This window comes from Mobula hypostoma, chromosome 3 (genome assembly GCF_963921235.1).
Source record: "Mobula hypostoma chromosome 3, sMobHyp1.1, whole genome shotgun sequence".
NCBI classification, from domain to species: Eukaryota; Metazoa; Chordata; class Chondrichthyes; order Myliobatiformes; family Myliobatidae; genus Mobula; species Mobula hypostoma.
The window spans coordinates 102,646,184-102,671,347 of record NC_086099.1 but is presented as its reverse complement, the minus strand read 5'-3'; the positions used below and the strand labels follow the sequence as shown (position 1 = coordinate 102,671,347).

Here is a 25,164-nt window from a genome sequence, read left to right as displayed (position 1 = left end):
GCAGGCGGCTAAGCACCGTGCAGTGCTCCTGTGCTGATGGAGGTTTTGGTGGAGATGTTTTGCCAATCTGGACTGGGGTCTACAAGTTCAAGAGCCATGAGGTAATGTTGTAGCTCTATAAAATACTGGTTAGACCACGCTTGGGATATTGTGTTCAGCCCTGATCACCTTGTTATAGGAAGGATCTGGAAGTTTTAGAGATGTTGCAGAGAAGGTTTACCAAGATGCAGCCTGGATTAGAGAGCATGTCTTGATAGGCTCAACAAACAAGGACATTTCTCTTTGGAGTGAATGAGGATAAGAAAAAACTTGATAGAGGTGTACAAGACAAGAGGTATGTATCGAGTGCATAGCCAGAGACCTTTTGTCAGGGTGGAAGTGGCTAATATAAGGGGCATAATTTTAAGGTGATTGGAGGAAAGTATGGGGCAGGGGGTTGACAGTGGTAAGTTTTTTTACACAGAGTGTTTGGATGTGTGGAATATGCTGGCAGAATTGTTGGTAGAACAAGATACATTAGAGACATTTAAGGGACTCTTAGAAAGGCACATGGATGATAGAATGATGGAAGGCTATGTAGGAGGGAAGATGTAGATTAAAATGTCAGCACAACATTGTGGGCCACTGTGTTATAGTTTTCTATGATCTATGTTTTAATATATATTGAGAAGCAAGTTGGTTTTCAACCTTTGGCCTTGTTGGAATTAGGTTTGAAACAGGTCTGTGAATTTGAAATATACAACTCATCCAACCCAAGTGAATTTGATATTGTTGTTGAAAATCCCCTTGATACATTTCTCTGCTCTCAATGAAAATTTGCCATAATTTACCATTTACCAAGGGAAATTCTTTGAGCATGAAGGAATTTTAAAAACCAAAAAAAAATCCAAATCCCAGACACCCTGAACTACACTGAACCAAACATGTCTTATTCAAGTGTAAACTTAGTTTCAATTCCACTTCCTTTCTTCATAAGAGATCAGCTCGATATTGCTGCCTCTAGCCTAACTTTAATCCCGGCTTTGAGGAAAATAATGGCATGCCTTCCCAATCAAGTGTCATCAGGTCAGAATTATTCATCCCAATTTTTAATTTGAAAAATAAGGAAATAGATAAAAATATGGAGTAATGCAATATCTGCATATCTCTGCTCGAGTTTCAGTTTGAGATGAGTTGATCATTGAGTCACTCATTTACATGAAACTGCTTGCAATATCAGGAAGTTGCAACGCTTGTCACAGCCAGTGACGTACTTTTGATATATAATCATTGTTGTAATGTAAGAAGCATTGCAGTCAATTTGTATTCAGCTAAATATCAAAATAAGTAATTTATTTTTGATGAGAGTCCAGTTTCTAGTCACTATTGCTTGCTAACTCTACTGCTCTGAGTATCATAGGATATTTTATATCTCCTTGACAGAACGTAATAGTCCTTGGTTTACAGTGCCTAACACTGCAATATTACCAGACAACATACATCAAAGTTGCTGGTGAACGCAGCAGGCCAAGCAGCATCTATAGGAAGAGGTGCAGTCGACGTTTCAGGCCGAGACCCTTCGTCAGGACTTTATTACCAGACAGTATTTTATAGGATTGTTATTATATTCATATTTATTGTGTCTTTTCGTATTTTAGTTGTGTTCTTTATGCTTATTGTGTTTTTTATGCTGCATCTGATCCAGAGTATTAATCATTTTGTTCTCCTTTACATTGAAAAATGAAAATAAACAACCTTGAATCTTGAATAATATTATTGGATTGCCAAGCATTTGGGGAATTCCAGACATTCAATAGTTGTGTTAGGATTTTCTCTAATCCATAACAGTTAATGAAAGACAGGGAGAAACAATATATTTATTTAAGATAACAATGGGTCCAGTTTATCCCTAAGCAACAAAAGGCATACAAAATAAAGGGTATATCAGATTAAGATAAGAATGATCGGGTGAACTATTCAGCAATTGTTATTTTATGAAATGTATCATTGTGGGTATAAAAAAGTCTTTGCAGCCTAGAGCTTTTAGGAGTTACATAGCTATTGATTCAAGAAGGACATTAGCGAGGTCTTGTCCACTTCATTATACAATGTTATAGATACACTTACAAATAAATTAAAAAGTAACTGATTATGAAAGAAAATGATAAAAATAAAAGTCTTTGCTGCCTTTTTTAAAGCGATACAGTGTGGAATAGGCCCTCCTGCCCTTTGAGCCATGCCACGAGCATCCAGCCGATTTACACCTATCCTCCACAGGACAGTTTAACAATGACCAATTAATCTACTAACTGGTAGGTCTTTGGAATGTGGGAGGAAACTGGAGCAACTGCAGGAAGCCCACATGTTCATGGGGAGAACGTACAAACTCCTTGCAGATGATATCAGAATTGAACTCTGAACTCCGACGCCCCCTGTGGTATTGGCGGCATGCTAACTGCAGCGTTACTGTGGCACCCACTTGTTTTTGTTGAAGAATTGAAGGAAGGACGGTGAATAAAATGACATGCAGCATATGACCGGGATAGATCTGAAATTAAAACAAAAGCTAATGTGCAAAGAATAGGATTAAAGTTTATCCAGCAATTAGACTGAGCAACATGTGTCCAAAATGACAGACAGTATTCTAACTGCTAAAGTAATCAGTTCAGAGACTGACTAATTGAATGGATGTCTCATCCCAGGATGTGATTGTAATTCTGAAGATGGACCATCTTTGAATTTCTTGTTAATGTAAGAAATAAAAAAGATGAGTCCTCCAGAGGATTGGAAAGTTTTTGTTCAAATCAGAAAAAATAAACATGAGAAAGATGTTTATGAACAGGCAGATATTACAGGATGTTCTGCAAGTCAGAATTTATTGAAAAGTTAAGGTAGCAAACATCCTTCTCACTTTGGAGATCTTCATATTATTGCCAGCCAGTGGTGTAGCGTTATTCACACCATATTTCAAGGCAAGTGGTCCCGGTTTCAAATCCGTCCAGCTCATTTCACGCTTTGCATCCATGCTGAGTTGAGCATCAAGCTAGCAACTTGGCCTCGTAAAAAAACAGACAAAAAATGCTTAAGAGATGTCAAAGTTGCTACTTGACACACCACAAGGCATGGAAAGGATTACGCAAGTTTGGTTTTACAATCAATTGGTGATTTTGCTCCTAAGTCAACAATAAGTGAAATATTTTGGATTTGGTCACATTATCAGTTGAGAGAGAAGAGAATTTGAAGAAAAAATATTCAAAAGTTATGTTTAATCTGCCAGCCAGGAAGATCAGATGGATAGCAACACGAGTCTTTTCTATCTTGGCAAGTAAAAAGATAGTGAAAGAAATAAAACAAGTGTGTAATATACCAAAGTGCATGGAGATAATTCAGAATAAAAACAAAAAATGCTGGTAAAGCTCAGCAGGTCGGGCAGCATCTGTGGAAAGATAAACAGATTTAATATTTCAGGTCTGAGGCTTTTTTTGTTAGAACTCAAAATTATGAGTGACAGAGATATTTCACTAATGTGATTTCATCTCACTGCAGAAATAGGATCATTAGCAAGCAATACTGTACTTGTTTTGCTTTGACAAATGAAATTATAAAAAGCTAGTCCAGCCGTAAACAAAATATTAGCACAAATATGTAATGAATTAGTGGAATTTGTAACACATTTTTCTTTGAAAACAGTATATTTGCTGAAAGGGAACTAGCCATAATGGACAAAAAAAAACTACCGGAAGAAAATAGTGTGTGGAGCGGTATCTGGTGAGGCAGAGAGATGGTCAACATTCTGGGTTGAAACCCTGCATTAGGACTGAGAGTGTAGAGGAAAGAATTGAGAGAGAAGGGTGAGGGAGGGCAGGGCTGGTAATAGGTGGAACTATGTGAGGAGGGAGATGATGGGCAGATGGAGCAGGTGGGAGAGGGTAATGGATTTAGATAATGCAGTAGGCAAACAAAAAGGATAGATTTCTTAAGTAGACCAGTAGGTCTATGTAAGAAACACTGGGTGTCACAAAGGAGCATTGGGGACAGACCCAAATGCAAGACACAGACACTGAAGTACAAGGAACAGGACTTGACTAGAGTAGGGACGTGACAGGATTCAGATCAGGAGCAGGGACAAGAACACAGAATTGGGCTAGGGAAAGCATGACCAGGACTATAAACCATGGACTAGGAGACAAGGCTTTGACTCCGAGCCCGAGACTGGACAAGGACCCAGAACCTGGGTCTTCCCTCGGGCTCGGCCCCCGGAACCAGGCAAAGACATGACATGGCTGGGGTCTAGAGGCCTGAGCTTGGAGACAGGCTGGGGTCTTTGCTCTTGAGGCTTGAGGCTGGGGTCCTGGGTCTTGAGCTTGGCTGCAGGCTGGGATCTTGGGTCTTGAGCTTGGAGGCTGGGAACTTCAGGCTTGGATTCTTGGAGCTTGGCTTGGGGTCCTCGAGGCTTGGGTTCTTGCAGCTTGGCTTGGGGTCCTCGAGGCTTGGGTTCTTGGAGCTTAGCTTGGGATCCTCGAGGCTTGGGTCCTTGGAGCTTGGCTTGGGATCCTCGAGGCTTGGGTTCTTGGAGCTTGGCTTGGGACCTTGTGCTTGGCTGCCGGCTGGGGTCTGGTATCTTGAGCTTGGCTGCCAGCTGGGGTCTGGGATCTTGAGCTTGGCTGCCGGCTGGGGTCTGGGATCTTGAGCCTGGCTGCCGGCTGGGGTCTGGGATCCTGAGCTTGCGGAGGCTGATAACTCAGAGGCTGGAACTTGGAGGCAGACTGGGAACTGTACATTAACATACAGCCGGGACTTATCCTTCGAAAAGCCAGGACTCACCTTTAACATGACACCAACATGAGACAGGACAGTACATAGACATAGAGCCGGGACTTATACTTAGACAAGCCGGGACTCAACTTCTCCACACCAAGGTGGGACAGGACCATCCGTTGGGTAACTGCAGAACGACCAGACTTACCCAACAGAGGCAAAGACAAGACAAGACAGATTCCCCCGCAGGGCAACGGTGAAACGGCCTGACTTACCCCACGGAGGTGAGGACAAGACAAGACAAGACCCCCCACAGGGCAACGGCAGAATGGCATGGCTTACCCCGCGGAGGCGAGGACAAGAAGAGACAACACCAAAGAACGACAGACAGTTCAATCTCTGCTCCGGGGGGTAGCTCCGAGTCTCAGTTCAGCCAGCAACCTCAGCTGGCTACGGAAACAGCCAGATCCCTACCTATCTTGGAGTAGCTGGCAGCCACTCAGCTGGCCTGGGAGACAGCCGAATCCATACCACAAAGACAGCTCTGACTACCGACAGCAAGGATCCATGAATCGATGGTTCTCCAATGCGGCCTAGAGATGGCAAGAGGTCACATTAGCCTACCACCGGCAGGTTGCTCCCAGGGGAACTGACAAGGCAAACCAGCAAACCACACTCAACCCCAAGGCTACTTATATTCCAAGCCCAAAAATAGGAATCAGGTGCCTATGATTAACTCAACCAAACAAGGGACAGCTGGATGACCCGAAGTCCTGAGTCCACGGACTGGACCGTGAACCGGAACGCGGACTTCACAGGCCGGACTATGACACTGGGAGGGTGAGTTAACTGAAAATGGAACATTCAATGGTCATTCCATTTGGTTGCGGACTAGTCAAGTAATGAGGTGTTGTTCTTCAAGTCTGTATTTGGTCTCACTCTGGAAGTGGCAAAGGCTGAGGGCAGACATCTAGTGTGGGAATGGGAAGAGGCATTGAAATGACTCATTAGTGGAAACTTGGCTTGGTTGTTATGTTCTGCAAAATGGTCACCTAGCCTGCAATTGGTCTTGTTGATGTAGATAAGGCCACTTTGACAGCACCAAATGCAGGGACAAAGGTTGGAGGAACTGCATGTGAATCTCTGTCTTACTTAGATGGGCTTTATACATCCTTGGATGGTGTTAAATGGGGAAGTGTAGGAACAAGTGTTGCAACTTCTATAGTTACAGGGGAAAGTGCCAGGGGATGGGGAGGATGGATAGAGAAGTTTGCGCATAACAGGATGTCATGTAGACAAGGAGGTCAAAGACAGCATAAAATTAAAGAGGGGTGAGAGTGGATATTGAACCACTGAAAAATGATGCTGGAGAGGTAGTAATGGAAAGAAGGGAACCAGTGTTGGGATCCTATTGCAGCTAGTGGAAAAGGCAAAGGCTCATATACTGGATGCAGAGGTTGGCACAGTGAAAAATGAGGACATGAAAATATTATGTCTGTTCTCAGCAGGTCAGGCAGCATTAATGGAAATTAATAAACTGTTGATGTTGCAGGCCGAGATCCTTCATCAGGACTGGAAAGGAAGGGAGTGGGAACCAGGCTGAGTTCCTCTGGCATTTTGTGTGTGTTGCTCTGGATTTCCAGCATCTGCAGATTTTCTTCTGTTTCTGGGTGCTCCTGCCTCTGTTCTGTCTGGGTGGGAAGAAAGGTAGAGCAAATCCCAGGAAATGGAGGAAATGCAGGTGAGGGTTGCATCAGCAACGTTACAGGAGAAGCCATGTTTTCTGAAAACTAAGCTTCATCTTAAGAACAGAATCAGCAGCCACAGAGAAATTGAGAGAAAGGGATGTCACCCTTACCGAAGACTGGGTGGAAGGAAGTCGAGATAGCTGTGGATTCAGTGGGTCTACAGTTATTGTCAGTGGGTAATTTGACCAGAAGATCCAGAACATGGAGAGAAATGTCAAAAATGGTCCAAATAAACCTGAGGATATAAATAGCAATGGTGATTAAATTGAGATCTGCACAAGTGCCTTGATTTTCTCAGGGAGTTAGATAACAACAAAGTGAGCGTCCTTTCAGCAAAACATGTAGCTGCCATAAAATTGAAATACAGAGTTTCTGGATGCTGGAAATTAAATTAAAAAGTGCTGGAAACGCTCAGCAGGTCATGCTGCATTCTGTAGACAGAAAATTGGACTTCATTTTTTAAGTCATTGACCCTTCAACGGAACTGATAAAGGTTCATTGACCTGAAAGGACACTTCTGTGTTTCTCTCACGCCGCAGAGTGCAGGCTGATTTGAGCTGTCTTTTCAAAATTTCTGTTTTTATTTCAGCTTCTATTTACATTGCTGCCACTTATATTGATGGCACTTACCTCTGAGCAAATTGTACAACCAGGCTCCTGAAACCGTTAAGCCTCACCAACAAAATAAGTTCAAATTTAGACAGGAATCACAATCATAAACAGGTTTATTGGAATTCTTTTGAGAATCATTTAAACGTACTTTTAAGTAGACCAAATATTAACCAGAAATGACGGGGCACAACAATTTTTGTTAAAGTATATTTACAATAGTCTTAATCATGCCTGTAGTTTGCAGAAGGGTGCTGGACAGACTATACTCGGAGCTTTGCACTTTCCCAGTCTGCAATCTTTCCATCCTTGTCTTCCTGCTACACCTCACCACCTTTTAGGGTTTGGCTCATGCTGTAGATTTTCATGGAGTACAGTATGTATAAGTCAACATTTGTTACTGACAGTTCTTGGTCAAGACCGGATTGACGTGTGTGAGCGTATGAAAGCCAAATACCAGGAGCTGGTAGTGCAGTGCCAGAGGCGGGTGGAGGGCACGATGCGAGCCTATAGAGGTGGGATGCAGAGTTTTTACTGGCTGCTCACCCTGCAGAACCTACTCTCTCCTTGGAATTAAGGAGGCCGTCAGGACCGTCACAGAGGCTGCTGAGTGAGCCTCCAGGTGGCTATGGATCGAGAGGTGACTTATGAACCTATGCTGCTGGGACACAAATCAGGGCCTGATCAGCCGTGGCTGTGTTGCCTAGATGGGAGTGCCTGATGTTGAAAGACTCTAAAAACCCAATGACTCCAGGTTACAGCTCTGATGATGTGTCCCAGCACATCCGAGCAGGTACCTCAACATCATTACGTGAACAATGACAAGTTTTGCATCCCAAATGTCTAGAATGGCTCTGCCATTCTACATAGGAATTCATATTTACACATCATACTGAGGTGGAAAATTTAAAGTGCATGCATCAATTTCTGACTCAATCTATTGGGAAACTCTTTCAACTGCTGGAAAACATGCAGCTATTGATTTTATTGGTAAATGCAAAGTGTGTTGTGTTCAAAGCCACTAACATATTCTGTACACAAACTTGTATATTACGATGGTCAGGAAATATCATTATGAATCAATTAGATATACTGTCATTTCAGGGTGAATCTGCATGCCTATCTTACCATGCAGAAACATTGGTGAACAATGTGACCCTATAGTGAATTCTATCATTGAGCCGCTAATGTTGAGTTGAGTACATTGAGTACTTTTACTTCTAGAAACATAGAAAACCTACAGCACAATACAGGCCCTTCAGCTCACAGAGTTAGGCCAAACATGTCCCTACCTTAGAAATAACTAGGCTTACCCATAGCCCTCCATTTTTCTAAGCTCCATGTACCTATCCAAAAGTCTCTTAAAAGACCCTATCATATCCTCCTCCACCACCGTTGCCGGCAGCCCATTCCACGCACTCACCACTCTCTGAGTAAAAAACTTACCCCTGACATCTCCTCTGTACCTACTCCCCAGCACCTTAAACCTGTGTCCTCTTTTGTCAACCATTTCAGCCCTGGGAAAAAGCCTCTGACTATCCACACGATCAATGCCTCTCGTCATCTTATACACCTCTATCAAGTCACCTCTCATCCTCCGTCGTTCCAAGGAGAAAAGGCCGAGTTCACTCAACCTATTCTCATAAGGCATGCTCCCCAATCCAGGCAACGTCCTTGTAAATCTGCTCTGCACCTTTTCTATGGCTTCCAAATCCTTCCTGTAGTGAGGTGACCAGTATATTTTTTCAGCATTTCTGTTGAAATGAATCCTCTGTGCGCAATATTGATTGATGAAAGAAAAGTTTCATTTAAATTATGCCCTTCTTGACTTCAGGATACCCTAAATCCAGTTACAGGCAATGGAATTATTTCTGATGTATATTTCCCACAGTGACGTAAGCAATATGGCAGCCACTCTGTGCACAGAGAAATTCAACTACACAAACAGCAAGGTGATAATAATCAGATAATTTGTTTCTGGTTGGACTGAGTGAGGAATAAACATCGAAAATACACTAAGGATATCTCTCCTACTCTTCTGGGAAATAATGCCTTGGGATCTTTTATGTCAGCTTGACAGTGCAGATGGGCAATGGATTAATTTCCAATCAGAAAAATTTCACTTCTGACAGTGCAACATTTCCTCAGCACTACCCTTGAGTGGTAGCTAGATTCTTCTGCTTATGTCTCAAGTGGGAATTGAATCCGCAACCTTCTGATTCAGGGATACATTTGCAACTAACTGAGCAGAAATTGATGTTGTCAGCTAAAACCATGTAAATAACTCTGACAGGGCTGATCTTTATTTGGTTAGTGATTTGTCTTGAGGCCAATCTCCTTTCTTCATAATTCTCTACTCATATGTAAGCAGCAAGCAGCGCCACACAGTCTACTGAATTCCTTCATGACCATTATTGTTGTTCCTTTCCGTGCCTTGTTGTGCACTGGGTGGCAACCTTGCCGTTTCTTTAGCATTTGTCTTTTTTATGACGCCGAGTTGCTAGCTTGGCGCTTAACACAGCATGGATGGAAAGCGTGCAAGGGGCTGGCTGGATTCAAACCTGGGACCAGTCGCCTCGAAGTCCCGTGCGGATGCCACGACACCACTGGCTGGCTAAGACCGTTAATATGTTTGCACATTTCCTATGTCTTATCAAACAGTTAATGAGCAAAACCACCATGTATAAAAGATCACAGCTTATTACGAAACACAGTTAATATATCGCAAGTGTGTACATTATCGAAATACAAAAGATAATTACATTTAATTGTGGGGGAGAAAATAATGAACTTAACCATGTTTGCATTTTTTTCCCTGTAGATAACAGCTTGCTAATTCCTGCTCATTGTTTATAATCTTTCTGAATTTTGGCACAAGTCTCCAGTGAAATATAGAAGCTGGAGATGAGTTGGAGGTCAGGGACCTGGACAACTAACCTCCTACACCATATTTGACTTGTCACTAACTCAGGCAATGGAGCAGTGATGAGCTGAGGCAAGTGGATGGATGTCTTTTGCACTTGTGCTGCATGGTAGTGTACTGGTGAGCACAACACTACAATACCAGCGACCTAGGTTCAATTCCCGCCCCTGCCTGTAAGGAGTTTGTATGTTCTCCCTGTGACCACATCAGTTTCTTCTGGGTGCTCTGGTTTCCTTTCACAGTCCGAAGATGGACCGGTTGGTAGGTTAATTGATCATTGTAAATTGTCTCATCATTTGGTTAAACCAGGGACTGCTGGGAGGTGCGGCTCAAAGGGCTGGAAGGGTTTGTTCTATGCTGCATCTCAAAAAATAAATAAATTTTTCTCCAGGGAGGGCTCACATAGGAACAGTCAGTAGAATGTGTTCATCAGCCCTATGGCAAAAGGTACGTGAATTTTACTTTATGGTAATCTTTTGAATTATTTGTCAACAGTTCAAGATGTTTTGTAATTAATTTAAAAATGTTTTTAAACTCTTCTGCATCAGTTGTCTATCCATCAGGTCAGATTATAAAGAATATGAATGAAAATGAATAAAGTAATCTACAAATGATGTGGACCAAATACAGACTAAACTTGTGCTAGAAGATTTCCAGTTCAATCTTTAGATAGAATCTCATTACCTAACTAACAATCAGCAGAATGGCCATCATTAACTGTTGCTATTGAAAAAATTGAGAAAGAGTTTTATGGTGTTAGGCAAAAGATACCATGTAAAGAAAAAGTAATCACACAAGGATGATAGAAGTACATTTAGTAGCTGTTATGTTTTGTAACTTCAAAACATTAAACTAATTAAATGGAAGACACTGGAGTCCATAATGTGGGTCTAACTTGAAGTTTACTTTCAGTGAGGCATATCTGCATCACGTGGTAGCATGATGACATATGTAATTCATGATTTTTACATATAACCCATAATTATTTAAGGGAACAAGAATGCTTAATGAAACAATATATACAGTATACACACACACACACACACACACACACACACACAAGATCACTCAAATATTAGTGAAATATTAAATACACAACAGTAGTCAAAAAAGTTGCATAAATATTTGAGAGAAGAGAAGTTACTGGGATGAAGGGAAATGACCGTGGAGAAGGACTGACTGAATTCCTCTTGTAGACTGTTAGCTGAGGCCTGATGGGCTGAATGATTTATTTCAATATTGCAATGTTTAATAATATTAAAGTATGTCTCATAAATATATGTTCTCCTTTTCTTACCTTATTTTATTTAGTTCATGTCAGTGAAGCGATTGGTAGCATTTATTTGATCATACAATTTAAACCTGAGAAATCAGAGACAAATGTATTACTAAATTTCCAAACTGCTAATAGAGAGTTTCAGAGCAAACAGCATACAATTGCCAATTCCTATAATAAAACCATGACTTGTGGCAAACAACTTTATTTTATGTAGTTCATGGTGCAGAAGTGTTTGTAGCATTTATTTGAATGTACAACTTATGGTTGGAAAATCTAAGATGGCAATACATGGCGATGTTTTGTGGGTAGTTCACAAAATTTCTAGACACTTCTTCTACTATCACTGCAATCTGCAGCCTGTAATTTTCCATTAACGAATGCACTTTTGAACCACCTAAACAAACTAGCAATTTGATGACCTCTTGGCGGGCTTGAATCTCAGTAATGTAGGTATGGTGTCTTTAAGCAGACAAAAGTCGATTGCCATGACCGGGAGCAAGGGAGGACTCCAAGCCGGACTAAACTGTTGGGGTGTAGAACATCCTCTACTCTATTTTGTTTTGGAGAATAAAATAGAGGACCTAAGGGCGAGATTGCTGTATCAGAGGAAAACGAGAGATTACTGCATTCTCATGGCTCAATCTGGACATGCCAGATACAGTGCTCCAGACAGAGGGTTTTTCAATCCACCGGATGGAGCAACCTGCTGATTCAGAGAGGGCAAGATGTGGTGCTCAGACGTAGTGGTCTTGTTGCACTCCTGTTCTCACGACTTGGAACATCTAATGATTAAGTACCGTCCATTCTATTTACTGAGAGAGTTCTTCTTGGTGATCCTGACCACAGTTTACGTAGCACCAAGGGCAGATGTTAACTAACCACTGAATTCATTGAGTGTTGAGATTAGTGAACCAGAAACAGCCTGCCGTGACACTTTTAAGTCATAGCCGGGGACTTCAGTCAGGCTTGCTTGAAGAAATCTCTGCCCAGTTATCATCAACATATTATCTGTAGCACCGGGGGTCCCAACATACTCAACCACATAACACTACAATCAGGGGTGCCTACTGTTCCATCCCTATACAGCATTTTGGGAAATCTGATTACTTGCCTGTCTTCCTCCTACCTGCTTATAGGTGAAGGCTAAAGAGCAAGGAGCCAGGGGTAAGGACAATAAAACAATGGTTGTGAGAGGTAAAGGAGCAGCTACAGGATTGCTTCAAGATGGTGGACTGGGCCATTTTCAAGGATTCATCAGAGGACTTGAATGAATACAGTTATCATGGATTTTATAAATACACATGGGGACGAGTGTGTCCTCACAAAATCATTTAGTGTCTTCCCCAAACAGAAGCCTTGGATGAATCAAGAGATCTACAATCTTCTGAGAGCTATAATGGTGGTGTTCATGTCTGGTGACCAAAGGAAGTGCAGGACGTTCATGTATGACTTCCAGATAGTCAAATTATATGCAAAGTGGCAATTTTGGACCAAACTTGAATCACAGAAAGATGCGTGACTGCGGTAACAGGGCCTGAAAGCTATCGTCTCCTACAAAGTAAAACCAAACAATATATGTGACAGTAAGCTTTTGTCCCAGGTGAGCTCAGTACCTTTTATGCTCACTTTAACTGACAACACATGGAAACATCTTTGTGAACTCCCACAAATCCCAAAGACCCTGTGATTTCAGTCTCTGAGGCCGACATGAGAACACCCTTCAGGAAGGTGAACCCACAGAAAGCATCTGGCCCAGACGCTATACCTGGCAGAGTTCTGAAGAACTGTACTAAACAACTGGCTGGAGTGTTCATTGAGATCTTTAATTAGATTAGATTAGATTCAACTTTGTTGTCATTGTGCTGAGTACAAATACAAAGCCAATGAAATGCAGTTAGCATCTAACCAGAAATGCAAAGAATAGTGTTATTTACAAAATAACTGCGAATAAAAAGTAAGTGCTACAGCACACAAATATAAAAGTACTGAGACAGAACAATATTACTGCTTAGCGCTGTGATGTGAGGTTCAGCAGGGTTATAGCCTCAGGGAAGAAGCTCTTTCTGTGCCTTTACCAAAATGATACACTTACCAAATATACCCTTCACCAAAATGATACATTTTGGTAAAACCTCTTGCTTTGGCAAACTGAGGTACCCACCTGCTTCAAGCAGGCTTCAATTATACCAGTGTCCAAGAAGAATGTGGTAACTACCTCAATGACTATTATCCAGTAGCACCTACATCCACAGCAATGAAGTGCTTTGAGAGCTTGGTGATGAAACATACTAACTCCTGCCTGAACAGTGACCTGCACCAATTTGCCGACTGTCACAACAGGTCAACCGCAGGTGTCATTTCATTGTCTCTTCAACCCTGGAATATCTGGATAGTGAAGATGCATATATCAAGATGATATTGATTGACTACTGCTATGCATTTAATACTATCATCCTCTCAAAACTAGGACTCAATACCTCCTTGTGCAACTGGAGCTTCGATTTCCTCACTTACAGACCCCAGTTACTTTGGATTGGCAAAAACATCTCCCCAATCTCCATCAGTACGGGTACAGCACAAGACTGTGTGCTTAGCCCCCTGCTCTACTCGCCTTATCCTTATGACTCTTCTCCGTGGATTGTCACCTTGTCGTGGTGGAGAGGCTTGTGTGGTCCTGTGATCCCGAGAGCAATGCTGTCTGGAGCTATGCTCCTGGTAGGGTCACCCATGGCGGTAAGGTTGAGGGTGAGGTCCCTGACAAAGAACAATCCAACCAAGACCTCAATGGTGGAACAGGTGGACGAAGTTACTTCGAACTCAACGGCTGTGAAGGCGGATGAAGGCTGCAACAAATCCATCAGCTCTAATCATTGTGGTTTCCATGCCTTTGGAATCAGTTGGTTGATTTGTGAAGTATCGTGTGCTTATTGGAGTGCAACATCAAGTGCACGTTAAACAAATACACGCATAGGCGTCTTCAATCTTTTGGCCACTTCTTCAGAATGAAGACCATTATCCTCGACCTCGAGGGATAGCCACGACGATGATGACGACAATGATTTATGACTGTAAGGCTAAGCACAACTCCATATTTAAGTTTGCTGATGACACCACTATTATTGGCCAAGTCAAAGGTGGTGATGAATCAGCATATAGGAGGGGAGATTGAAAATCTGGCTGAGTCGTGCAACATCAACTTCTCACTCAACGTCATCAAAACCGCTGAGTTAGTTATTGACTATAGCCCTCTTCAGAAGAGTATTGGTGGTGAGGGTCAGCAACTTTAAATTGCATATTTTCATTTCACAGGATCTGCCCTGGGTTCAGCACATAAGTGCCATTACAAAGAATGGAATGGCAGCGCCTCTACTTTCTTAGAGGTTTGCAAAGATTCAGTATATCATCTAAAACATTGACAAACTTCTATAGATGCATGGTAGAGAATGCACTGACTGGTTGCATCATGGGCTTGTATGGAAACTCTAATGCCCTTGATTAGAAATGCCCACATAAAGTAGTGTACACAGCCAAGTCCAACATAGTTAAAGCCGGCCCCACCACTGAACTCATTTACAAGGAGTGCTGTTTCAGGAAAGCAGTATCCAACATCAAGGACCCACGCCATCCAGGCCATGCACTCTTCCTGTGGCCACCATCAGGAAGAAGATACAGCAGCGTTAGGTCCCACCACGAAGGAGATAGACAAGTATTCGGTCCCACACTACCAAGTTCATGAACAGTTATTACCTCTCAAACATCAGGCTCTTGAACCAGAGTGGATAACTTCACTCACCCCAACACTGAACTGATTCCACAACCTATGGACTCTACAACTCATGTTCTCAATCTTTCTTATTCATTTATTGATCTATTATTATTTTGTTTATTTTTTGAGCCTAAGTGATAGGGTGGCAGAGTAGCATAGCAGTTGGCATGATGCATTAGAGCACCAACACCAGTGATCAGTGATAGTGGTTCAGTTCCTGGTGCTGTGTACATTCTCCCCTTGACCACGTGGGTTTCTTACATGCACTCCAGTTTCTTCCCACATACCAAAGACCAACAGGTTAAGGTGAGTAAATTCTGGGCATGCTGTGTTGGAACTGGAAACATGGCAACATATCCACCAATAGTCCAGCATATCCTCGGACTGTGTTGCATACTGGCGCAAATGACACATTTCATTGTATGTTTTCATATATATGTGACAAATAAACCTAATTTTTATAAAATCTCTTATCTACTAACTTAATAGGACAAACCATGCTCAATCAAGCCGCTGCCTGCATTAGTTCCTGCTTCCTACACCCTGCTCCCAACATCACGTTTTCTTCGGTAAGAAGCAGATACCTATTGTGGGTTTGTGGGACTGACTGAAGCCAAGAATTGGATATTGCACCTCTCCTGTAAGTTGGAGGAAGGCCATGAGAGGAAGCTTAAACTTGAGCAATGCTCCCTCAGCACCCGGCTTATTTATTGACTGCTTACTGCTGTCAAAGGTCTTTTGAAAATTGACTGTCTCTGATAAAGAGAGACACATGAAAAGAGTTCAAATAACTAAAGTAAATAATTATTAACAAAATAGGAAATAAAATTAATAAATATGCTCTTAAATACTTTCATCAGTTAGGCTTTAAATAAAGACATAAAAATAAAGCATATAAAGAAAAGCTAAGAAGCCATTAACCTGCAATTTCATTTGTAACAAGATTGGTGACACATACAAAAGAGTGGGTTGGGTCTTCTTACACCAGCCTTAATTGGCAAATGTTCATGGGCTTAAGGAGTGAGCTGCATTCAGCCTCGCAGTTGAGATTTCTTTTTCACCTCTGGACTTGGTGGATGAATGCATTTGCTGAGTGGGAGACATGAAAGGTAAAATATACAGATAGAAATCAAAAGCCAGTTGACCCACAAGGAGGATGCCACAAATCAGAGTAGTTTCTACCTAATGACATGGAGAATCAGACTCGGGTTTAACACATACCGATTGTTACTGCCCATCCTCTGGCCCCACTGCTGTTAAATCTCCTCGTAATCCCAAAGTTACTTCCTGTCCCCTATCACATAGCTTCAAATGGTAATAATGGCACCACATATGTGGCACCATAACAGGAAAGATAAGGATTGTAAAGATTCTTACCACCTTATCTATCTTTTGCATAACATAAAGAATGCTTTTAATGAAAACTAAAAATGTAATTTAGTCTTTGTGGTCAGAGATAAGTATTCACAAGGAGATTACTGCATTAGTTCTATGTAAAAATAAAAACAACCTGTGTGTGTGTGTGTGTGTGTGTGTGTGCAATGTGTGAACTTAACGTTCAGATTAACATTGAATATTAATAACCAAGTTTGAATGTCAAAACTCCTTGTTCCATATTCTTGCTTCAGAGTTTTACATTGTATCCTAAAGCAACAGAAACCCTTACAAAGTTCCCTGCTGTAGCATTCCATCCCATTGACTTTCTTGGACACTTAACTGCTTAAATGTTGTTTTCAGGTCCTTGGTCTTGTCTACAGTTCGCTCAATGTTCCAGCCTATTTTTTTCAACATCCTCCTTATGCATTCTATTTCACATTCTCTGTTCTTCTCAATGGTAAATCGTGAGTCCTGTTTCAGAAGTCACTGTCATTAGTTGAATGAATTCATGGAGGTTGCATTAGGAGAACAATTGTTTTTCAGTCAACACACACAAAATGTTGGAAGACCTCAGCAGGTCAGGCAGCATCTATGGAAAGGAGTAAACAACTGACATTTCATGCTGACACCCTTCATCAGGACTCCTGATTTGAATTGTTTTCCAGTGCTGTCTTAGACACCTTCGCTTACAACATATTTTTAAAATTACTAGAACACATTTTTGAATGACTTTGCTCTTAAGTTTACAGCAGTTTTCAGAAAGTGGTTTACAAAAATTCCAAGATAATACAGCAGCCTCAACAGTCTTCCAAATATGTATGAAGTATTCAAAACTGCCGTGGCCCAGGATTGCCTTCTCTCAGGGCAGATGATACTATATAAATGAAAAGTATCAATGTTAATTTACCAGCTTTCCCTGATATGAGCTGGGAAGCCCTCCCCTGATGTTATGTGAAATATTAGGAAACATTTTGCTTCACAAAATATATTCTAATTACTGAGATACACAGTTTTCATCTGATTGCTGGCTTCAAAGCGGCTCTGTCAGTAGGACAGATCTTAGCTTTGCTTTATTCTGATGGAAAATCCACAGGGGAAAAGAAACATATACAGTGGATTCCATTTAATTGGGGCACATCAGATCTAGTACATTTTGGCCCAATTAAGTGGCTGTGCCAATTAACTAAAGTTTCATGAAAATAGTTTAAAAGGTATATAAAAAACAAACTACAGTTTAACTGAGTAACAAGTTATGTATTTGAATGAAATACAGAACAAACTAAAACCCTACTAATGCCACTACAGTACTATAAAACTGTGTGTTAGTTCCAAATAGTTATTGATAGAGGAACTCTTCCAGTTTACATTGTTGTGTTCTTTTGATTGACTGTAAATGAACAAAATCAGCACAGACACCTAGTGTAGATAACAGATTTGCCGACATACAATACTTCTGATGACTGCGCCCTCCAAACCAGGGATTCACAACCTGAGGTCCACGCACCCCTTGCTTAATGGCATTGGTCCATAGCATATTAAAGGTTGGGAAGCCCTGCTCCAAATCTTCATTTTCATTGTAACATTCAAGATGGTTGTCAAAATCTTCAAAGTTCCTAACTTGTTGAAGTAGTGAAATTGTTTCATTTTCAGTCCTGGGTGTTTCTAGCATCACAAAGCCTGAATGCTTGAAACCACAATGAGTGAAATATTTCTGTATTGTCTTACTGCTTATTTCTTGCTAACTATCAGGAATAAAACTCACTGCTTTTTGAACACAAACACTATTTAAAAACTGTTTGCTCTCAGCCAGTGTAGTGTCTAATGGTTACACAAGTGCACACAACTGACCGCTAACTAGAAACTGTTTGGCAACAGTCTCCTGTCCCAATTAAATGGCATAGTGTCCCAAATAACCAAAATGAATCCCAGCTATTTTCTCGATTAGCTTTTGTTTGTTAAGTGTTGTCCCCATTGAGCAGTAGCCCCGAGTAGCCAATTAACCAGAATCCACTGTATCTGGTATGTATGAGATAATTGCTAATTTCCTTCTTCGGAATTATATTTGCATATTTTTCCAGTTACGGTACTGGAAGTTTTAATAATTTGTTTCTTCACAAAAGTGATTTTGAATGAGTACTGTCTAGCTGTTATGTTTCAAAGGAAACTGAATTAATATGTTTAACGCTAGCCTTAGATTGCATTTTTGAAGATTGCTGCATGAGTCTAAATGTTTTGTTCACTGTTTGACATAAACTCAATAAGTGACGGTATATTTTCTCATCCAGACTATGAAAGTCAATAATGTATCTATTCTTGTCAGGTGCTTTCCATAAAACTGCACCCAGCATAGAAAAGTTGCAATTGTTCTACTGATATGCTCTGAACTGCTCAAAGGGACTTCCCTCCAAATATGAGTAAAAATAAGGAACATTGGACTAAGAAGGGAAACCCCATTATCGCAAGCTTATTGCTAACTGTAAGCAGAAAAATAGGCATTTGTGTTTTTCATATTTTTCTTGCTTTGAAAGGGAGGGGGTCTACAGTTATTTGATAGAACATCAAATTTGATTATATGTTAAACTATAAATTTTCTAGTGTACTATTAAATAATTTTCCTAATTGTTTCAGTCCATCTCAGAAGAGATTGGAAAAGTGAAAGTTTCAGCTAGTAACAGAATATGCCATTCTGATAACAAAAGAAAAGAAATTCAAGGACCTAATTGATTTGGCTCGGTCTGCTTTAACTCTGGCCTTTCTTAGCGATTTGTCTATACTCGGCCAAACATGGAGGTTGAGACAACCTGAAGGTCAGTCATCCGTATAGATTACCTCCTGCTTTAATACCATACTCACAAATGCATCCAGCAGTGCAGCGCCCTTGAAGACTTTACATCAGGGAAGGTTGCAAACAAATCTCTCTTGAATGGGGAATGCCAAACCTGTGGGAAAATTTAAGTGCAGACAAATATTTAACTTAATTCATTTTAATGATTGTAATCATCTGTTAGTGTTTGTAGGCATTTTTAATTAAACATTATTTTTTGATTCTTAAATATCTCATAATCATTTAAAGATAATTCTTTTATATGCAATTATTTTTAAATGGTTATAAGATATTTAAAGTACTTGGAATATCTTCAACATTAGGAAGACTGAAAGCTGTTAAACTGCTCTAGGCTTGGCCTCGGTAGCAGACCACTTGAGGCTACTTACACTCAGTAGCCACTGCATTAGGTGCCTCCAGTATCTAATGAAATATCCAGTGAGTGAATGTTCATGGTCTTTTGCTGCTGTAGCCCACCCACCTCAAGGCTCAGAGATACCTTACAGCATTGAGCTTCTAAACATATGATTTCCCTTGAATGGTCTGTAGTGACAAAGTGTTCACTTGTTCTCCTTGCCATGCTGAGAAATTGATTAACCCACACAGAGACTGACAGGAAAAAATGAAATTATGTTTGCCATTTATTTGCATAACTTTCATATAATTTTGATTACCTCGGTCATTCATTATGTTCTGTGTTGTATGATGTTGCTGATCAGAATCCCATGACCATGATTGTTCTTGGCAAGTTTTTCTACAGATGTGGCTTGACATTGCATTGTTCTGGGTAGTGTCCTTACAAGATGGGTGAGCCCAAACATTATCAATACTCTTCAGATTCTGTCTGCCTGGCGTCAGTGGTTGCATAACCAGGACTTGCGATATGCACCAGCTGTCATACGACCATCTACCACCTGCTCTCATGGCTTCACGTGACCCTGATTGGGGGACTAAGCAGGCGTTACACCTTGCCCAAGGGTGACTTATAGGCTAACAGGGGGAAGGAGTGCCTTAGCAGAGACCTGATTCCATCCCGCCACCCGATTTACAGTATGGTTTAATTAAAGAAGCCCTTGTATGTTACTGTTTATTAATTGAGCATTGAATACAAACATTCAGAAATAACAGTTCAGTTATACAGACACTGGCAAGATCACATCTGGAGTATAAAGAACAGCATTAGTCTTTTTATTTAAAGGTGGCCATTAATGCATTGAAGCACTTCACAGAAGCTTTGCTGGCCCAATACTTGGATACGGTAGATTGGAAAGATGAAATAGGTTTAGCTCGTATTGGTAGGAATTTGAAAGAATATGAAGAGGATGACTGAAATATTTAAGATCCATAGCGATCTTGATTGGATGAATGTGGAGAGTATGTTTCCTCTTGTGGGAGAAACTAGAACAGGATCACTGTTTAAAAACTAGGAAGCACCCATATAACACAGATGAGCAGTTTTTTTTCCACAGTGTAAGGAGGGTTAGGGCTCTTAATTCAAAGGGGGTTGAAGCAGTCTTTGGATATTTGTAAGCAGATGTTTGATAAGCAAAGGGATGAAGAGTTTCCCATGGTATTAAAGAATGTGGAATTAACATTCAGCCATTAATTTAATTAAATGGTGATGGATACTCTTGTTTCCCATGTCAGTCCGATTTCTAAGTTATACTGCCAGCAAATGTAATTCCATCTTTTCCAGCAGGCCTGTGATTTGCCATAGATATTACAAAAGAATTTTGAAAGCAACGACTACTGTAACTATGGTAGACAGGAATCAGCACACATGTTCCTGTGTCTTCCCACAAATGCCCAACTGAAATCCCTTGGCTAAAATAAACACAGATTAAATCGAAATTTCTTCAGAAATACTTAAGTTTCACTTTCTTTTGGCCAGTACTTGAAAGTCAGCAAAGCTTTAGAAAAATAAAATGAGTGTTTTATAAAAATAGCTTTAAATCACAACTTGAAATAAGTTATAAAAAGTTTCCTTGGCGATATTGAATGGGTGCCTGGTGCAATAAACACCCATCATGTTTCTTAAGACATCATCTCGTGTGGTTACGAGAATTCTAATGACTTACTTCTTTGGTTTTGCAATGAACTTCTGTTTGTTTCAACAACTCGCAACATTAGCTCCCTTCGTTTTAACCCCCGCAGCACGGCAAGGCCCTCCTTCTTCCGCGTCACGACAGACTTGACAGCGGAACAAGCCCGACACATTGTGCGACGGACAGTGACCCGATCCAATCAGCGTCAAAGATGTCCGCAAGGGGGTGGGAGCGGAAAGGAGATGCCCACCAATGGACGCAGGGTGATGGTGGGAGCTCGGCAGGCTGGGCCAATTGTGGGTGAGAATACGCTGGGTAATCAGGAGAACGGACGGCCCGGGCGAAGCCCTCCCTTGTTCGGCAGCGCACGCCCCGCCCGAGCTCGGTCCGAAGTTTTTAAACAGGATGAAATCTGAAATCATCTGAAGTGCGCGAACGTAATGCAGTTGGGGTGCTAGGGGGTGCCAGGCGGTGGAAGCACGCCTCCTGCGCATTTGCCGCCGGCCCGGGGCGGACGAGGGGCAGCAACAGCACCGGACTGGCGTCGTACCGCGGCAAGAAGTTGCTTCTTGAACCATGAAGAAATTCTCACGCATCTCGAAGCCTGAGGGAGCGGGATATGTGGGTGCTGGAGGAGGAGGAGGCGGCGGCGGCGGCGGCTCGGCGGGGAGCACCGGCAACTACGTGGGCAGGGTGTTCAGCGTGGGACGTTACCAGGTGACCGTGGAGGAGTTGATCGCCGAAGGTGGGTCGGGGCGAGCCAGCGCCGGGCGGCTTGGGGGAGTGGGTCGGTGTATGGGCGGGGTGATTGAGTGTGGTCCAGGCTTGTTTTGGAGGGGGTGGTGACTCAGCCCCTGTCACTAAACTGACCCTCGGCCTTTACCAGGCAGCGCCTCATCTCCTCCCGTTCACCTCGTTGCACTCCCAAATTTCCCATTTTTATTCCCAACCTTTATTTATTTACTTGCTAACGAGTTCCTCTTAAGGTCAGCCGGAGTTTAAATTGGGGCAATAGCTGACGGTACAGTTACTCTGAACTTCAGATTCTTCAACATGTCTGTCATCTCTTCCTCTTCTTCTTGGTAGCATTTTGCCGCTTTGCTTTTGTGTGAAATGTTATTTTAATGCTGTCCTCAGTTTTTTCTTGCATACCCTCACGTGCAAATAAAACTTAGAAAAACTTTCACCCATTTCTGGATTGTGTGTTGGGGGTGGGTGGCTGATGTGTCAGTCAATACAATAATTCTATTAGGTGGGAAAATGCTTTGGGTGTTTCTTTTTACGTTGTTTGTTCTGAAGCCCATTAAATTTACTTTAGAAGAGTTTGTACACTTTCCTGCCGGAGAATTTAATTGCATTATCCAACAACCAGAAATTGACTAAGTTTGTGTTGGCACTTTTGTGTCAAGGAGCTATGCAGAAAGTGTGATTTCTTCTGTGAAATAATTGCTTTTGTAGAATTATAGCTGTTACTGCATTTTGGTACATTGTCACAATACATACAGTGACAAAGTGTATGTAACATTGTGTTTCAATTAATTGCAAGAGCTGTTCATAAGAAATGTCACCCCAACCATATGGACACAAAAAAATGCTTTTGTGCACCATTTTGGCACCCTGCTGCATAATGTGGCTGAGCTTTGTTTTGGATTAAAGTGGTTTCAGTACTACCCTTATTTGATACAGCATTTAGTTTATAGTTAACAAACTACTATGAAAACCTGCCATGTTATTCAATCTTAAACTTTTGACTTTATTTCTTAATTCCATGTTGCTTGTTTTTGTTGCAGCATAAATGTAGTTGTGACTAGCGTTGGCGTATTTGCCTCATGATACCACATTAGTCCCCACAACTGATTTCTCCTCAAGCTTTACTGGCTGGTTGACCACTATCCACGCACTTGAGTTGCAGTTCACCTACCTGCCTGCATACTTGACCACAACACCTTAGTAATGTATACAAGTGTTGGATTGTGGTAGGCATGGCAGGGAGAGTTTTTCTTCCTCCTTCGTCTGCGTGAGATGTGGGACATTTGAGAAACTTTGAACTTTACTGTGCTCATGGACTTCTTCATCAAGTTATGGTATTGTTACACTGTTTGTAACTATATGTTATAATTATGTGGTTTTGTCAGTTTTTCCAGTCTTGGTTTGTACTGCGTTTTGTGATATCACACCAGAGGAAATAATGTATCATTTCTTAATGCATGCATTACTAAATGACAATAAAAGAGGACTATGTGTCTTCATAATCATCATCATAAGTGGATTCTGGTTAATTGGGACAGTAGCTCATTTGGGACAACTCTAAGAACAAAAACTAAAAAAGAAAGTAGTAAGGATTCCCTTTGTTTATTTGGGACATTACATCACTTACATCAGGAGACCGTTGCCAAACTGTTTCTAACTAATGTCAGTTGTGTGCACTAGTGTGGCTGTTAGACACTACACCCTGCTTTGAGTGAACAGTTTTTAAATAGCTTCGGTTGCATGTGTTTGTGCTCATAAAGCATCACAGGTAGTTAGTGAGAAATAAGCAGTAAGACAATACAGAACGGTCTTGCTCACTGTGGTTTCAAGCATTTAAGCTTGGTGATGTCAGCAATGCCTCGAAATGGCTAATGAATCAATTTCACTACTTCAGGTTAAGATCTAAGAATTTGAAGGTATCTGCAGTCAGCTTGAATGTTACAATGAAAATGAAGATTTAGATGATGTAAATGTCGATGGGTTTGTATGAAAGCATCCATTATCTACATTAGGTGTCTGCACTGATTTTGTTCATTTACAGCAATCAAAAGAACTTGTAGTGTACTCTGAGTGAATGCTTCCATCTATAACTATTTGGAACTAATACAGTTTTATAGTACTGTAGTAGTACAGGTATTGTTAGTACTCTAATTTGTGCTGTATTTGGTTTAAATACATAATTTGTCTTTTCTGGTGATTTATTTAAATATTTTTAAAACTATTTCCGTGATACTTTGTCTCATTGGAGCAGCTGCTTAATTGAGAATAAGTGTTCTGGCCCCAATGTGTCCTAATTAACCGGAATTCACTACTCTGTTAATTTTGCCCAATCAGTTAGATGAAATTTTCAGTCTTGATTGTAGTCCCGCAGTCAGTTATGTTAAGCTATCCAGGAAATGTTCTGAAATCCCTTCCACAAACCCTATGCTCTTTTTAAGATCTTGACCAAATTCTGTTACACTATCCTTTGTTCACTAGATGTTGGTTTCTTATCTCTTTTTGTGTATCTTGAAATTTTTATATTAACCATACTGTTTTAATACAGGGTATTAGTGTTATAATGAGATGACCTGGTTTCCACACCTTGATAAGAACCTGTTTAAAAAAAACTTAGTAATTTTCCCAAAGTGATCTACCTAGATTTTAGAAGCTTTAGCTTGAAAAACGCAAAGCTTCAATGGAAATTTGTGGTTGATGATATAGCCTGCTATTTGCATTTTTCTGTGAAGGGGGAAAATCCCTTGCATCAGCCAAGCTCAACTTTGAATATCCATTCATCAGGTATGACATCTGTTTATTTGTTGCCTCATTGGATGAGTCTTAAAGAGTTTCTTAAGTTTTGATTTTGGTCGCTGTCTCCTTTTGTGCATTTTTGTTCAGCACATACAAAGGACTTAGATATTTATGTTTTTCTCTGGTTAAATATTACAAAATGTTTCAGAATGAGTTTGGCTCTCATTGAGAGTAAACAGAATTTTGATATTATTGATGACACATGACAATGTATTCTGAGAAGTAAAAGAACAAGGCAGACAGACTGACTAAACTGGAAACTTACAATTACTACTATAGGGATTGCTGGCTATTAGTGAGCATTTAATGCTTG

General features: G+C 41.0%; 1 protein-coding gene and 1 long non-coding RNA gene across 5 annotated transcripts in view; one reads left to right on the top strand and one right to left on the bottom strand.

Moving 5' to 3' along the window:
- Positions 1-21,471, bottom strand: part of LOC134344175 (uncharacterized) — a 73,365-nt gene extending 51,894 nt beyond the window's left edge. The window contains exons 1-5 of one of the 4 annotated variants that reach the window (XR_010017378.1): positions 21,342-21,471; positions 19,293-19,378; positions 16,780-16,910; positions 11,315-11,379; positions 1,651-2,527 (exon numbers count right to left, since the gene is read on the bottom strand). This is a non-coding gene — a long non-coding RNA (uncharacterized LOC134344175). Of the gene's footprint in view, positions 1-1,650; positions 2,528-2,554; positions 3,036-11,314; positions 11,380-16,030; positions 16,152-16,779; positions 16,911-19,292; positions 19,379-21,341 lie in introns of those variants that run through there. The other 3 variants (XR_010017380.1, XR_010017379.1, XR_010017381.1) reach the window with 3 other exon arrangements.
- A 111-nt stretch (positions 21,472-21,582) lies between these two features.
- The window catches only part of bmp2k (BMP2 inducible kinase), a 99,482-nt gene continuing 95,900 nt past the window's right edge, over positions 21,583-25,164 (top strand). The window contains exon 1 of the mRNA XM_063043533.1: positions 21,583-22,053. Within this exon, the coding sequence (XP_062899603.1) occupies positions 21,885-22,053 (169 nt within the window). The 5' untranslated portion in view covers positions 21,583-21,884. The remainder of the gene's footprint in view (positions 22,054-25,164) is intronic.